The sequence below is a fragment of the Erpetoichthys calabaricus genome, chromosome 2, assembly GCF_900747795.2.
Source record: "Erpetoichthys calabaricus chromosome 2, fErpCal1.3, whole genome shotgun sequence".
Lineage (NCBI taxonomy): Eukaryota > Metazoa > Chordata > Cladistia > Polypteriformes > Polypteridae > Erpetoichthys > Erpetoichthys calabaricus.
Window position 1 is genome coordinate 57,721,882 of NC_041395.2, and position 11,386 is coordinate 57,733,267.

The following is an 11,386-nucleotide window of genomic DNA, read 5'->3' on the forward strand; positions in this document are numbered from 1 at the left end:
ACTGTTAAGAACACCCCCAAAAATCAGTGTTTGCAAACCATGTTTGTAACAGTGCACCGGCTGTTAATCATGTAGATGCACAGACTTCCACATTTGCTGTTCTTGGGAGTCTTTCATCGCACCTTGTAAACTGAGCAGCCTGCTAACTCAACAGCAGCGTTGGGGACAGAGCTGTTTAACGAAAGCTCTGTAATTATTAAATCGCACAACTGTAGAGAGTTTGTGAAATAGTTTCACTTTATTTTATTGACAAGTAACTTGTAGTTGGCCAAAAGGAGACTCGACAGGGCTGGTAAGGGTAAGCTTGTAACAGCACAAATTGCATCTCACCTACCCTACTTCTGCTTGCTCTTCCTCTACCACCTGTGATACCTGGAGTTATCACACGATTGGTGAGGTATCTCCAGCACATGATGGGTCTCAGGTGGAATGAACTTAACATTTTAAAATAAACATTGCGCTTGTGGAGAGCGATCTTCGTGCCGAGTTCATTCCGAGTTCTCGGATGATTGACAAGCAGCAGTGTGCAGCAGCGTGCAGCGATTGGTCGAGGCGCTCTTGTGCGGAGTTTTTTGTAAACTTTGATTGGCTGGGAAAGAGATGCGTTCCGAGTTCTGCTCCGAAAGACCCGCCTCCCCGTCTAAAAGCGGCGATGTCTTGTTTCGAGTTTTATTGAAAGGGGGGCCCGCTGATACTATTAACATGGTACCATTGATGTTACAAGGATTATAGAGAAGTAAAACAGATGTAGTTTAATCTAATGAGAATTCATTTGTTTTGTACATATTAATAAAAGTATTTTTTTTTATTTTAGTAAACTGGTTTCAGTAATATAAATATCTGTAAACAGTCTGGACAGAATTGCGTTATAATTATGTTTGTTAATAATAAATAATAATAATGCTAATAATAAAAATGCTAGCAATGGGAAAATGCAGTGTAACAAGGTAGTTGTAATATTATTAAAGGCCTTAAAGAAAGTCAGTACTAGTATTACTAACCATTTATATTTTTTTTTGTGTGTCCCTTTACTCTTTCAGAATTCAGAATTAACAGTTTCTGGTATCTCATACCATGGCTGGCAGTAGTATTCCTACGCGAGTCTTTATTTGTAGTAGCAATGTTCCTCTCAAAACAATCTTTCTGTAATTGACGTACTGGTTGATTGCGTTGTTTTAATAGACCCAACATCACCTGCGGTGTTGACATGTAAGTATTCATAGGTTAAATATCGCAAAGGTTCATTTGAAAAAAAAAAAAAAACCTTTTTGGAATATTGGGTTTGGTGCCTATAGAATTTGTTCAAAGGTGGCGGTTTATCATCCTATTGTTCCCTTTTTTCTTTTTGCATGCTCAGTTACTCTTTATTTGATCTCTGTTGGAGGCAACGTCGCTTGGTGCAGACTATATGGTGGTTGTAACCTATTCGTTGTTCCCTGAAGGCCAATTTGTAATATTCTGGAATTTGTTTTAATTTCAGTTTTTGGTAACCTAAACTTTAAATGTAAATGTCTGCCATTTTCCTGCGGATCTGTTTCAGCTCGCTTGTTGCATTCCAGCTGATTAAATTTGAAGAAAAATAGGTGTTGTAAAACTTTGGAATGGAACTGTAACTTTGTCTTGGTTTATCTAATTTATCCAGCTTGAACCCTGTGCCACAGTTCCGCCACGAGACCTCTGGCGAACTGACCCTCAAGGCCTCCGCCGAGGCGATCCAGGTCGCCAAGGCATACGGCCTGAGCGGCCCTGTGCCGTTCAAGGTCAAGTCGGCCGAGATGGTCAGGGAGCAGGCCAGGAGACGGGTGCGGGCAGCAGGTGGTGACCCCGGGGACTCCAAGCTGGTGCGCAGCACCAGCGAGCTCCAGTTTGGACAGTACCGGGGTCAGACTTTTAAATGGTTGCTGACCCATGACCTCGGCTATGCCGTCATGGTGTTGGCAACCCACCTGAGGGAGCGCAAAGATGGCCAGGTGTCGGATAGCCCGCTGGCGAGCAATAAAAACGCCCTGGAGTCCTACGCCTGGCTCTTCCCAGACGTGAAGAAGGCCATCCGTCGTCGCCAGGAGAGAGACGGGTCGGCCAGGACTCTGGACGAGGGCAAGAGGCTCGTCGGCTTTGGCCAACATGGACACCTGACGTTTGAGGCCCTTTACGATACAGAAGATCGGGAGGCCAAGAGGTGAGACACTTTTGGGTGAGGTCTGAGGGGAAGGGCACAGCAAGGTAGTTGGAACCCTGCTTCCATTTGTTCACCTGTTACCATTCCCGCTGTTGTACCCCAAAGCAGTTACATCAAATGGCTCCGGCGCCAGACCACCAAAGTCGGGACCAAGATGCATGCACTCCAGCTGTATGTGCAGCGGAGAGACGATGCGAAGGCGGCAGCAACCTCTTCCCTTCCCAAAACCACAACTGTTGCCCCCACCGCCTCTCTCTCTGCAGCAGCCTCCGTCATCGAGATTCCCGATGACGTGCTGCTGTCGGCCAGCATGGAGTTGGAGGCTGGTAAGTGACAGCCACCCATGGAAACTGGTGGTGGCTCCTTCACTTTTTTTGTTTAACCTGTTGTTTGAATTTGTTAACAACCTTCCCCAGCATCTACCTCCCAGTCTGCAACCAGTGGAGGGCCCTTGCCATCCCAGCGCTCCCAACCGACGGCTGATCCGGGAAAGCAGCCTTCACAAACGCTGTCCGTAGCCAGGAGAGAGGTGAGTTAAAAGGATGTGTTTGTTTGAATTGCATTGCCGGGAAAGAAACAGGCCCTGTCTGATTGCTTTTGTTTGTTTTTCTGTTGCTCATGCTGTCTGTCTCTCTCTCTCTCTCACACACAGAGCTACTTTTTCCCCCCCGAGAGCTGGAGGAGTTCACTACCAAAGGAAGAGCACGCGTGGTTAAGTCGGGTCCTTTTCACCAGGGGCAAGGACAGAAAGCCTGTGCTGACCTCCAACCTTCGCCTTTGGTGGCACCCTCCCGGCCCCCGCAACGTGTACCTCCAGCCCCCGACATCGCCCGACGCCTTTTTTCAGCGCCCGTTTTTCCTGTGGATGCCGTACCGCATGTGGGGCTACAAGCTGTCCTGCACGGCGTGCAGCCACAGGTTGTCGGGAGCCGGACTCTACAGGACCGTCCGGAGGGTCCTGGACACAGACGGATGGTACTTTATGGCCACGGAGTACCTGGAGTGCCGGCGCTGCAAGAAGGTGGTGGCGGGCTGGTCGCAGGATATCTTGGATCAGCTGCACTGCACCCATCGGGATCAGTTTCCAGCTATCCTGACTTACAGGTCAGACAAGGAGTCTCCGATGGCTGGGTCAACTCTCCACAGGTAGACGGGCACACACGGGCAGTCCTAACGTCTGTTCTGTCTTAACACAGATTATCCTGCGACAAAAAGCTGATCGGGCAGATGCGTGAGCGCACGCTGGGCAACGGGGCCACCCGGCTGCGCAAATATCTGCTCGAGGAGCACGGCAAGTCCTGGTTGGAGCGGTCCAGACTGTTCATGTTCGCGGTCACCAAGTTCATTACACCGGGTGCCGAGGCACCTGCGACTCCGCCTCTACCGCGGATGACCCCGGCACCCGGTACAAAGTGGTTGCTGTCCATCTATGCCAGGGTGGTGTCTTCGAGGCTAGATGAGACCAAGGCCCGGATCACCTCCACCTTTGGCTCAATCCTGAAGATGGACTCAACAAAGAAGGTGAGCGATATCGTCATCCTCTCTCTCCTTCCTTCCAGCTTACCGTCACTCTCCCTTTCATCGTTCAGGTGATCAAGAAACTGGCTGGTGCCGCGGCAGGAACGGCAGCCTGGGTGACCAACGTGAGGAACGAGCACGGCCAGATCTTGATCAGCGTCCTCACTGCAGCCGAGGGCGCTGGCCTGCAGCCCATGGCCACCGGGCTGATGCGGCGATACCGTGATGCCAGTGTGTCCCCGCCTCTGGTCCTCTATGTGGACCGAGACTGCTGTTCCCACGGGGGACCCTGCAAGGTGTCCCTCTTATTCAACCAGTGGGATCAGCTGGTGGTGCGGCTCGACATGTGGCACCTGATGCGACGCTTTGCAGCGGGTGTCACCACGGAGAGCCACCCACTGTACAGCCTCTTCATGGCGCGTCTCTCGTTCTGCATCTTTGAGTGGGACCAGGGAGACGTCGCCAGGCTGCGATAGGCCAAGGCTGGCGAGGCGGGGAACGATCCCCGAGGCTCCGGAAGGATCCCACTAAAGGAGCTGGCCCGCCACTGCCACCGCCACACACGTGGGACGGAGGAGACGGGGCGGGCTCATCGACGAGATGCTGGAGGCCTTCGGGGACGCCACTGACAACATGGGTATCCTGCTTTTGGACCGCGCTAAGATACAGGAAATATGGAAAACTCAGAGGCGCCACCTCCACTGCATCCAGGACCCATCCGGCGTGCACCTGTACATGCAGACCGGGCAGCTGGTCAAAGGGGGGAATCACGCTGCCGGTGTTCAGGTGGGGCCGTGGTTCAACTTCGTTGGGAGTCGTTCCACCTGCATCTGGACCGCTTCATACCTGGTAAGGGTGCTCAGAAACCTGTTCTTTGTGACCTGTGTTGTGCGAGGGAGTGGGTGGCATTGCATTTTTATCTCTGTGTCTCTGGCTCTCTCTCTCACCGTGTCTTTCAGGCACTTCAGCCAGCGCGGCCCACTTTCAGGCCTATCTGCTGGAAGGCCTGGCGCGGTGGAACGAGGACCGTGCGGCACAAGCAGTGGAGGAAGGAGACCGTGATATCGTCTGCTACAGTGGCCAACTCCAGCACTCCGTCAACGAGCTGAGCGACATTGTATATCACATGAAGCTGGTTGACGATTACACCCGGCCTGCGAAGTACACTGGTGAGGCGGGCGTCGAGCTGTCTCTCTCTCTGTGTCTCTCTCTCTCTCCCTCCCCAACCTTATTTTAAAACAGTTCCCTCCTTTTCACAGGTGAGCTCATAGATATCCAGTACCTATTTTCGCAGACCGGTCGAGTGCTGGAGGAAGTGATGGGCAGGGATCCCGACGCTCCGGATGGGACTGATACAGACGACGACGATGACAGTGTCGACGAGGGCTTCCAAGAGGACGAGGGGCCGGTACAGGAACCTCTGGACAACACCCTCTTCGGCCTTGAGGAGGACTTCGCCCGACAACCGTTGTCGTCTGACAAGTCCCAGTCGCGCCCTGCCATTGGCACCTCAAAGTCTGGGCCAGCCGACCAGGACACCTCCCCTGCAGACGAGGCCACTCAAAGCGTGTCCCACGAGCTGGTAAGTCTCTCCCGACGAGTTGTGCTATACCTGTGGAATATCTGAGGAGTGCTCCCCTTTCTCACTTTCGCTCTCTTCCCCCAACAGAATAGCCTTGGAACTGACACTGGCCCAGGTTACCAGCACGTGGTCAACCTGGCCTCCAGTCTCGTGAAGCTGCGTCACCATCCCTACGTGACGCAGCAGCAAGTGGAGGAGATCGTCACCCTCTGGGAACGATTGCCGGAGGGCGACAAGGCCCCAGTTCGCTTTCCGCCACGCCACCAGGAAAGACTGGTGCAGGGGAGGTTCCGACGCAAGCACTCGCAAACCAGTGTCACACCGGGAGTGGAGAGCTTGCAATGGTAGGTGATCAAACTCTTTGGTGTCGCATCTTTCCTTTTGATGGGATATCGATGGCATGGCTGACTGATCTCTCTCTCCCTCCCACCCCACGAATTTTGTAGGTGTATGGTCGGCCAAGGCGGCCAAGCCGCACAGATGCCAAACATCAGCCGCCTTGTGGAGGCCGTTTGTGTACAGCTGTCCAGGAATCACCCCGAAGGAACCACCATCAGCGGCGTGAGGGTGAACCGCTGGGCAGCTGTGATGCGGGATTACATCTGCATCCAGGAAAATATCCTCACAAATCCGGTACTCGTGGCCCAGACACGTATCCAGTTATTCCCCCTCAATCAGCGCACCCTGGCACAATGGCAAGTACACACTGGACAAGTACCATCCACATGCCCCTCTCCTCCCTCCCACCCTGACTTACTTTGCTTTCTGTCCCTGTAGGCACTACACTCGCACCAGGGAGCTGGTACGGCGGGCTCTGGAGATGGCCGTGCCACTGTCAACCAGCTCGGCCCTTGCTTCACAGCCCACCCCTACCGTTCGACCACGACCCACGGGCCCCGAGCTGTCCGCTGCACAACCACTACAATTCCATAACCCGCCTGACGCAGCGACGTCGGGGCCCCGTGGATGTGGCACCAGCCATCATTGGGCACCCCCCCGAGCCACATGAAGCACCCGTCACCCAGCCACTCTCCCCCGCCGGCTGACACTGCCACTGCTCCGCTTCCACCGCCGCCGGCAGGACCCTCAGTACACCGCACCACTGCCTGGCGGCGAAAGAAAAAGGAGGAGGCGGACGAGCTGGCATGACAGCAAGGAAACCCCCCCCCAAGCAACGGAAAAAGATCGAAAGTTACATTTGCAAGTGCTGTGGCCGTCCTAAAACAAAAGAGTTCGGCCATAGCCAATTTGGGGGGGAATTCTTTTGCTCCACCTCAGCCGGCAAAACTATACAGGAGTGGCTGGAGGAAAAGAGGAGGGAGAAGAAAAATCGTGCTGGGGGGGATAGCCATTAAAGAATTGTATTTCTTTATTTATTTATTTGATTTGTAGATGGGCCCATAGTGTTTTTTTTTTTTTTTGTTCACGAGGAGGTCTGCTGTTTTTACTTTTTTTTTTATTTTGCAAATGACTGGCACTTTATATATTGTGATCCTTTTTTTCAAGCTGTTTTTACTTTTTTTTTTTTTTTTTGCAATGACTGGCAGGCCTCCTCCTCCTCTCAATTTTCTTTTTTAATTTTGGGCTACATCTACTGGTTCTCTACTCTGGTAGTTATTTTTTTATTGTAAAAATTGTTTGATATTTATTTATGTTTATATATAGTTCCTTGGATTGTTAGTTTGACTTTTACTTATTTATACTTATTTCGTGTTATTTATTGTATATAGTTATTTGATCGATTTCTATTTATTATATGTATATTATTTCATTTTATAAACCTTGTTGATTGAATCGTTGTGTCTGCCTGCCTGCTTCTGTCCAGCCGCCGCTTTAAGGGCTCTCTGTTTACCTTCCCGCGATCGCGTGGCTAATCGGCTATGCGACCGCCCCTTTCACCTTTTACGGACCCCGGCTCTGCAGAGCAGGCGACCCTTCTTCCGCCACGAAGATCGGCTCCCATTTTTTGCGCCTAAAGAGTTCCGATCTTCGGGCCGAGCTCATTCCGAGTTCTCGGATGATTGACAAGCAGCAGTGTGCAGCAGCGTGCAGCGATTGGTCGAGGCGCTCTTGTGCCGAGTTTTTTGTAAACTTTGATTGGCTGGGAAAGAGATGCGTTCCGAGTTCTGTTCCGAAAGACACGCATACCCGTCTAAAAGCGGCGATGTCATGTTTCGAGTTTTATTGTAAAGGGGGGCCCGCTGATACTATTAACATGGTACCATTGATGTTACAAGGATTATAGAGAAGAAATTTGTTTTTTACATATTAATAAAAGTATTCTTTTTTTTTTTCAATTTAGTAAACTGGTTTCAGTAATAGAAATATCTGTAAATAGTCTGGACAGAATTGCGTTATAATTATGTTTGTTAATAATAAATAATAATAATGCTAATAATAAAAATGCTAGCAATAGGAAAATGCAGTGTAACAAGGTAGTTGTAATATTATTAAAGGCCTTAAAAAAAAAGTCAGTACTAGTATTACCATTTATATTTATTTTTTTTTTTTTGTGTGTCCCTTTACTCTTTCAGAATTAACAGTTTCTGGTATCTCATACCATGGCTGGCAGTAGTATTCCTACGCGAGTCTTTGTTTGTAGTAGCAATGTTCCTCTCAAAACAAAGGAATCTTTCTGTAATTGACGTACTGGTTGATTGCGTTGTTTTAATAGACCCAACATCACCTGCGGTGTTGACATGCAAGTATTCATAGGTTAAATATCGCGAAGGTTCATTAGAAAAAAAAAAAAAAAACCTTTTTGGAATATTGGGTTTGGTGCCTATAGAATTTGTTCAAAGGTGGCGGTTTATCATCCTATTGTTCCCTTTTTCCTTTTTGCATGCTGTTACTCTTTATTTGATCTCTGTTGGAGGCAACGTCGCTTGGTGCAGACTATATGGTGGTTGTAACCTATTAGTTGTTCCCTGAAGGCCAATTTGTAATATTCTGAAATTTGTTTTAATTTCAGTTTTTGTTAACCTAAACTTTAAACGTAAATGTCCACCATTTTCCTGCGGATCTGTTTCAGGTCGCTCGTTGCATTCCAGCTGGTTAAATTTGAAGAAAAATAGGTGTTTTAAAACTTTGGAATGGAACTGTAACTTTGTCTTGGTTTATCTAATTTATCCAGCTTGAACCCTGTGCCACAGTTCCGCCGCGAGACCTCTGGGTGGGGTCCGAGGGTAAGAGCACAGCAAGGAAGTTGGGACCCTGCTTCTATTTGTTCACCTGTTACCGTTCCCGCTGTTGTACCCCAATGCAGTTACATCAAATGGCCCCGGCGCCAGACCACCAAAGTCGGGACCAAGATGCATGCGCTCCAGCTGTATGTGCGGCAGAGAGACGAGGCAACGGCAGCAGCGACCTCCTCCCTTCCCAAAACCACCACTGTTGCCCCCACCACCTCTCACTCTGCAGCAGCCTCAGTCGTCGAGATTCCCGATGACGTGCTGCTGTCGGCCAGCATGGAGTTGGAGGCTGGTAAGTGACAGCCACCCATGGAAACTGGTGGTGGCTCCTTCACTTTTTCTGTTTAACCTGTTTGTTTGAATTTGTTAACAACCTTCCCCAGCATCTACCTCCCAGTCTGCAACCAGTGGAGGGCCCTTGCCATCCCAGCGCTCCCAACCGATGGCTGATCCGGGAAAGCAGCCTTCGCAAACACTGTCCATAGCCAGGAGAGAGGAGAGTTAAAAGGATGTGTTTGTTTGAATTGCATTGCCAGGAAAGGACCAGGCCCTGTCTGATTGCTTTTGTTTGTTTTTCTGTTGCTCATGCTCTTGGTCTCTGTCTCTCTCTCACACACACACAGCTACTTTTGCCCGAGGGCTGGAGGACTTCACTACCGAAGGAACAGCACGCGTGGTTTAAGTCCGGGTCCTTTTCACCAGGGGCAAGGACGGAAAGCCTGTGCGGACCTCCAACCTTCGCCTTTGGTGGCACCCTCCCGGCCCCTGCAACGTGTACCTCCAGCCCCCGACGCCTTTTTTCAGCGCCCGTTCTTCCTGTGGATGCCGTAGCATGTGGGGCTACAAGCTGTCCTGCACGGCGTGCAGCCACAGGTTGTCGGGAGCCGGACTCTACAGGACCGTCCGGAGGGTCCTGGACACAGACGGATGGTACTTTATGGCCACGGAGTACCGGCGCTGCAAGAAGGTGGCGGGGCTGGTCGCAGGATATCTTGGATCAGCTACACCACACCCATCGGGATCAGTTTCCAGCTATCCTGACTTACAGGTCAGACAAGGAGTCTCCAATGGCCGGGTCAACTCTCCACAGGTAGACGGGCACACAAGGGCAGTCCTAATGTCTCTGTTCTATCTTAACAGATTATCCTGCGACAAAAAGCTCATCGGGCAGATGCGTGAGCGCACGCTGGGCAACGGGGCCACCCGGCTGCGCAGATATCTGCTCGAGGAGCACGGCAGGTCCTGGTTGAAGCGGTCCAGACAGTTCATGTTCGCGGTCACCAAGTTTATTACACTGGGTGCCGAGCCACCTGCGACTCCGTCTCTACTACCGCGAATGGCCCCGGTGCCCGGTACAAAGTGGTTGCTGTCCATCTATGCCAGGGAGGTGGCTTCGAGGCTAGAAGAGACCAAGGCCCGGATCACCTCCATCTTTGGCTAAATCTTGAAGATGGACTCAACAAAGAAGGTGAGCGATATCGCCATCCTCTCCCTCCTTCCAGCTTACCGTCACTCTCCCTTTCAGAAACTAGCTGGTGCCACGGCAGTAATGGCAGCCTGGGTGACCAACGTGGGGAACGAGCACGGCCAGATCTTGATCAGCATCCTCACTGCAGCCGAGGGCGCTGGCCTGCACCCCATGGCCACCAGGCTGATGCAGCGATACCGTGATGCCAGTGTGTCCCTGCCTCTGGTTCTCTATGTGGACCGAGACTGCTGTTCCCACGGGGGAGGGGAGATTGGGGGACCATCCAAGGTGTCCCTCTTATTCCACCAGTGGGATCAGCTAGTGGTGCGGCTCGACGTGTGGCACCTGATGCAACGCTTCACAGCGGGTGTTACCACGGAGAGCCACCCACTATACAGCCTCTTCATGGAGCGTCTCTCGTTCTGCATTTTTGAATGGGACGAGGGAGACGTCCCGCTTTTGGACCGTGCTAAGATCCAGGACATCTGGAAAACTCGGAGGCGCCACCTCCACTGCATCCAGGACCCACCCGACGTGCACCTGTACATGCAGATCGGGCAGCTGGTCAAAGGGAGGAAGCTGCCGGTGTTCAACGAAGTTGAACCTCGCGCACACCTGGAGTTGTTCCACCTGCATCTGGACCGCTTCATACCTGGTAAGGGTGCCCAGAAACCTGTTCTTTGTGACCTGTGTTGTGCGAGGGAGTGGGTGGCCTTGCATTTTTATCTCTCTCTCTCTCACTCGCTCGCCATGTCTTTCAGGCCCACTTTCAGGCCTATCTGCTGGAAGGTCTGGCGCGGCACAAGCAGTGGAGGCAGCAAACTGTGATATGGTCTGCTACAGTGGCCAACTCCAGCACTCCATTAATGAGCCGAGTGAAATTTTATATCACATGAAGCTGGTTGACGATTACACCAGGCGTGCAAAGTATACTGGTGAGGCGGGCGTCGAGCCCTCCGTCTGTCTGTGTCCCTCCCTCCCTCCCACCTTTTCATTTTAAAACAAGTTTACTCTTTCACAGGTGAGCTCATTGGCATCCAGTACCTATTTTCGCAGACCGGTCGAGTGCTTAAGAAAGTGATGGGCAGGGATCCCGACACTCCGGATGGGACCAATACAGACGACGACGTCGTCAGTGTCGACGAGGGCTTCCAAGAGGACGAGGGGTTGGTAGAGGAACATCTCGACAACGGTTCCATGACAACTCCCCACCTTAGTCAATTCCCCACATTCCCAACTCCCCACAATTACAATTCCCCACATCACAATTCCCCACATTGCAATTCCCCAAATTCACAATTCCCCACGTCCACAACTCCCCACATTGGGATAATATTTATTATAACCATAGACTAATGTACTATATAAGACAGTCCATATAATGATACAAAAGCGTGCCCTCCGTTTCCCCACATCGAGCATTATTTTATTTAAAAACGCTACTTGTT

The 11,386-nt window shown here is 51.1% G+C and overlaps 2 protein-coding genes across 2 annotated transcripts; both read left to right on the plus strand.

The window, feature by feature from the left end:
* Window positions 1–945: 945 nt before the first annotated feature.
* On the plus strand, window positions 946–9,129 carry LOC127526719 (uncharacterized). Its single transcript, XM_051923127.1, has 3 exons — window positions 946–2,179; window positions 2,288–2,708; window positions 9,094–9,129. Exons 1-2 carry the CDS (start codon window positions 1,776–1,778, stop codon window positions 2,511–2,513), a joined length of 630 nt encoding a protein of 209 aa, XP_051779087.1. The 5' UTR covers window positions 946–1,775; the 3' UTR covers window positions 2,514–2,708; window positions 9,094–9,129.
* On the plus strand, window positions 4,372–6,348 carry LOC127526603 (uncharacterized). Its single transcript, XM_051922487.1, has 6 exons — window positions 4,372–4,546; window positions 4,657–4,866; window positions 4,957–5,279; window positions 5,367–5,623; window positions 5,726–5,974; window positions 6,057–6,348. The coding sequence occupies exons 1-6, from the start codon at window positions 4,372–4,374 to the stop codon at window positions 6,286–6,288; spliced, it is 1,446 nt and encodes a 481-aa protein (XP_051778447.1). The 3' UTR covers window positions 6,289–6,348.
* Window positions 9,130–11,386: the final 2,257 nt, after the last annotated feature.

What these genes read in the sequence shown, in the direction of transcription:
- LOC127526719 (XM_051923127.1), top strand. Translation starts at nt 1,776, where the DNA reads ATGGTCAGGGAGCAGGCCAGGAGACGGGTGCGGGCAGCAGGTGGTGAC. An exon ending in GAAGATCGGGAGGCCAAGAG is followed by an intron (nt 2,180 to 2,287) that starts GTGAGACACTTT and finishes ACCCCAAAGCAG; the next exon opens with TTACATCAAATGGCTCCGGC.
- LOC127526603 (XM_051922487.1), top strand. Translation starts at nt 4,372, where the DNA reads ATGGAAAACTCAGAGGCGCCACCTCCACTGCATCCAGGACCCATCCGG. An exon ending in TCTGGACCGCTTCATACCTG is followed by an intron (nt 4,547 to 4,656) that starts GTAAGGGTGCTC and finishes CGTGTCTTTCAG; the next exon opens with GCACTTCAGCCAGCGCGGCC. An exon ending in GGAGTGGAGAGCTTGCAATG is followed by an intron (nt 5,624 to 5,725) that starts GTAGGTGATCAA and finishes CGAATTTTGTAG; the next exon opens with GTGTATGGTCGGCCAAGGCG.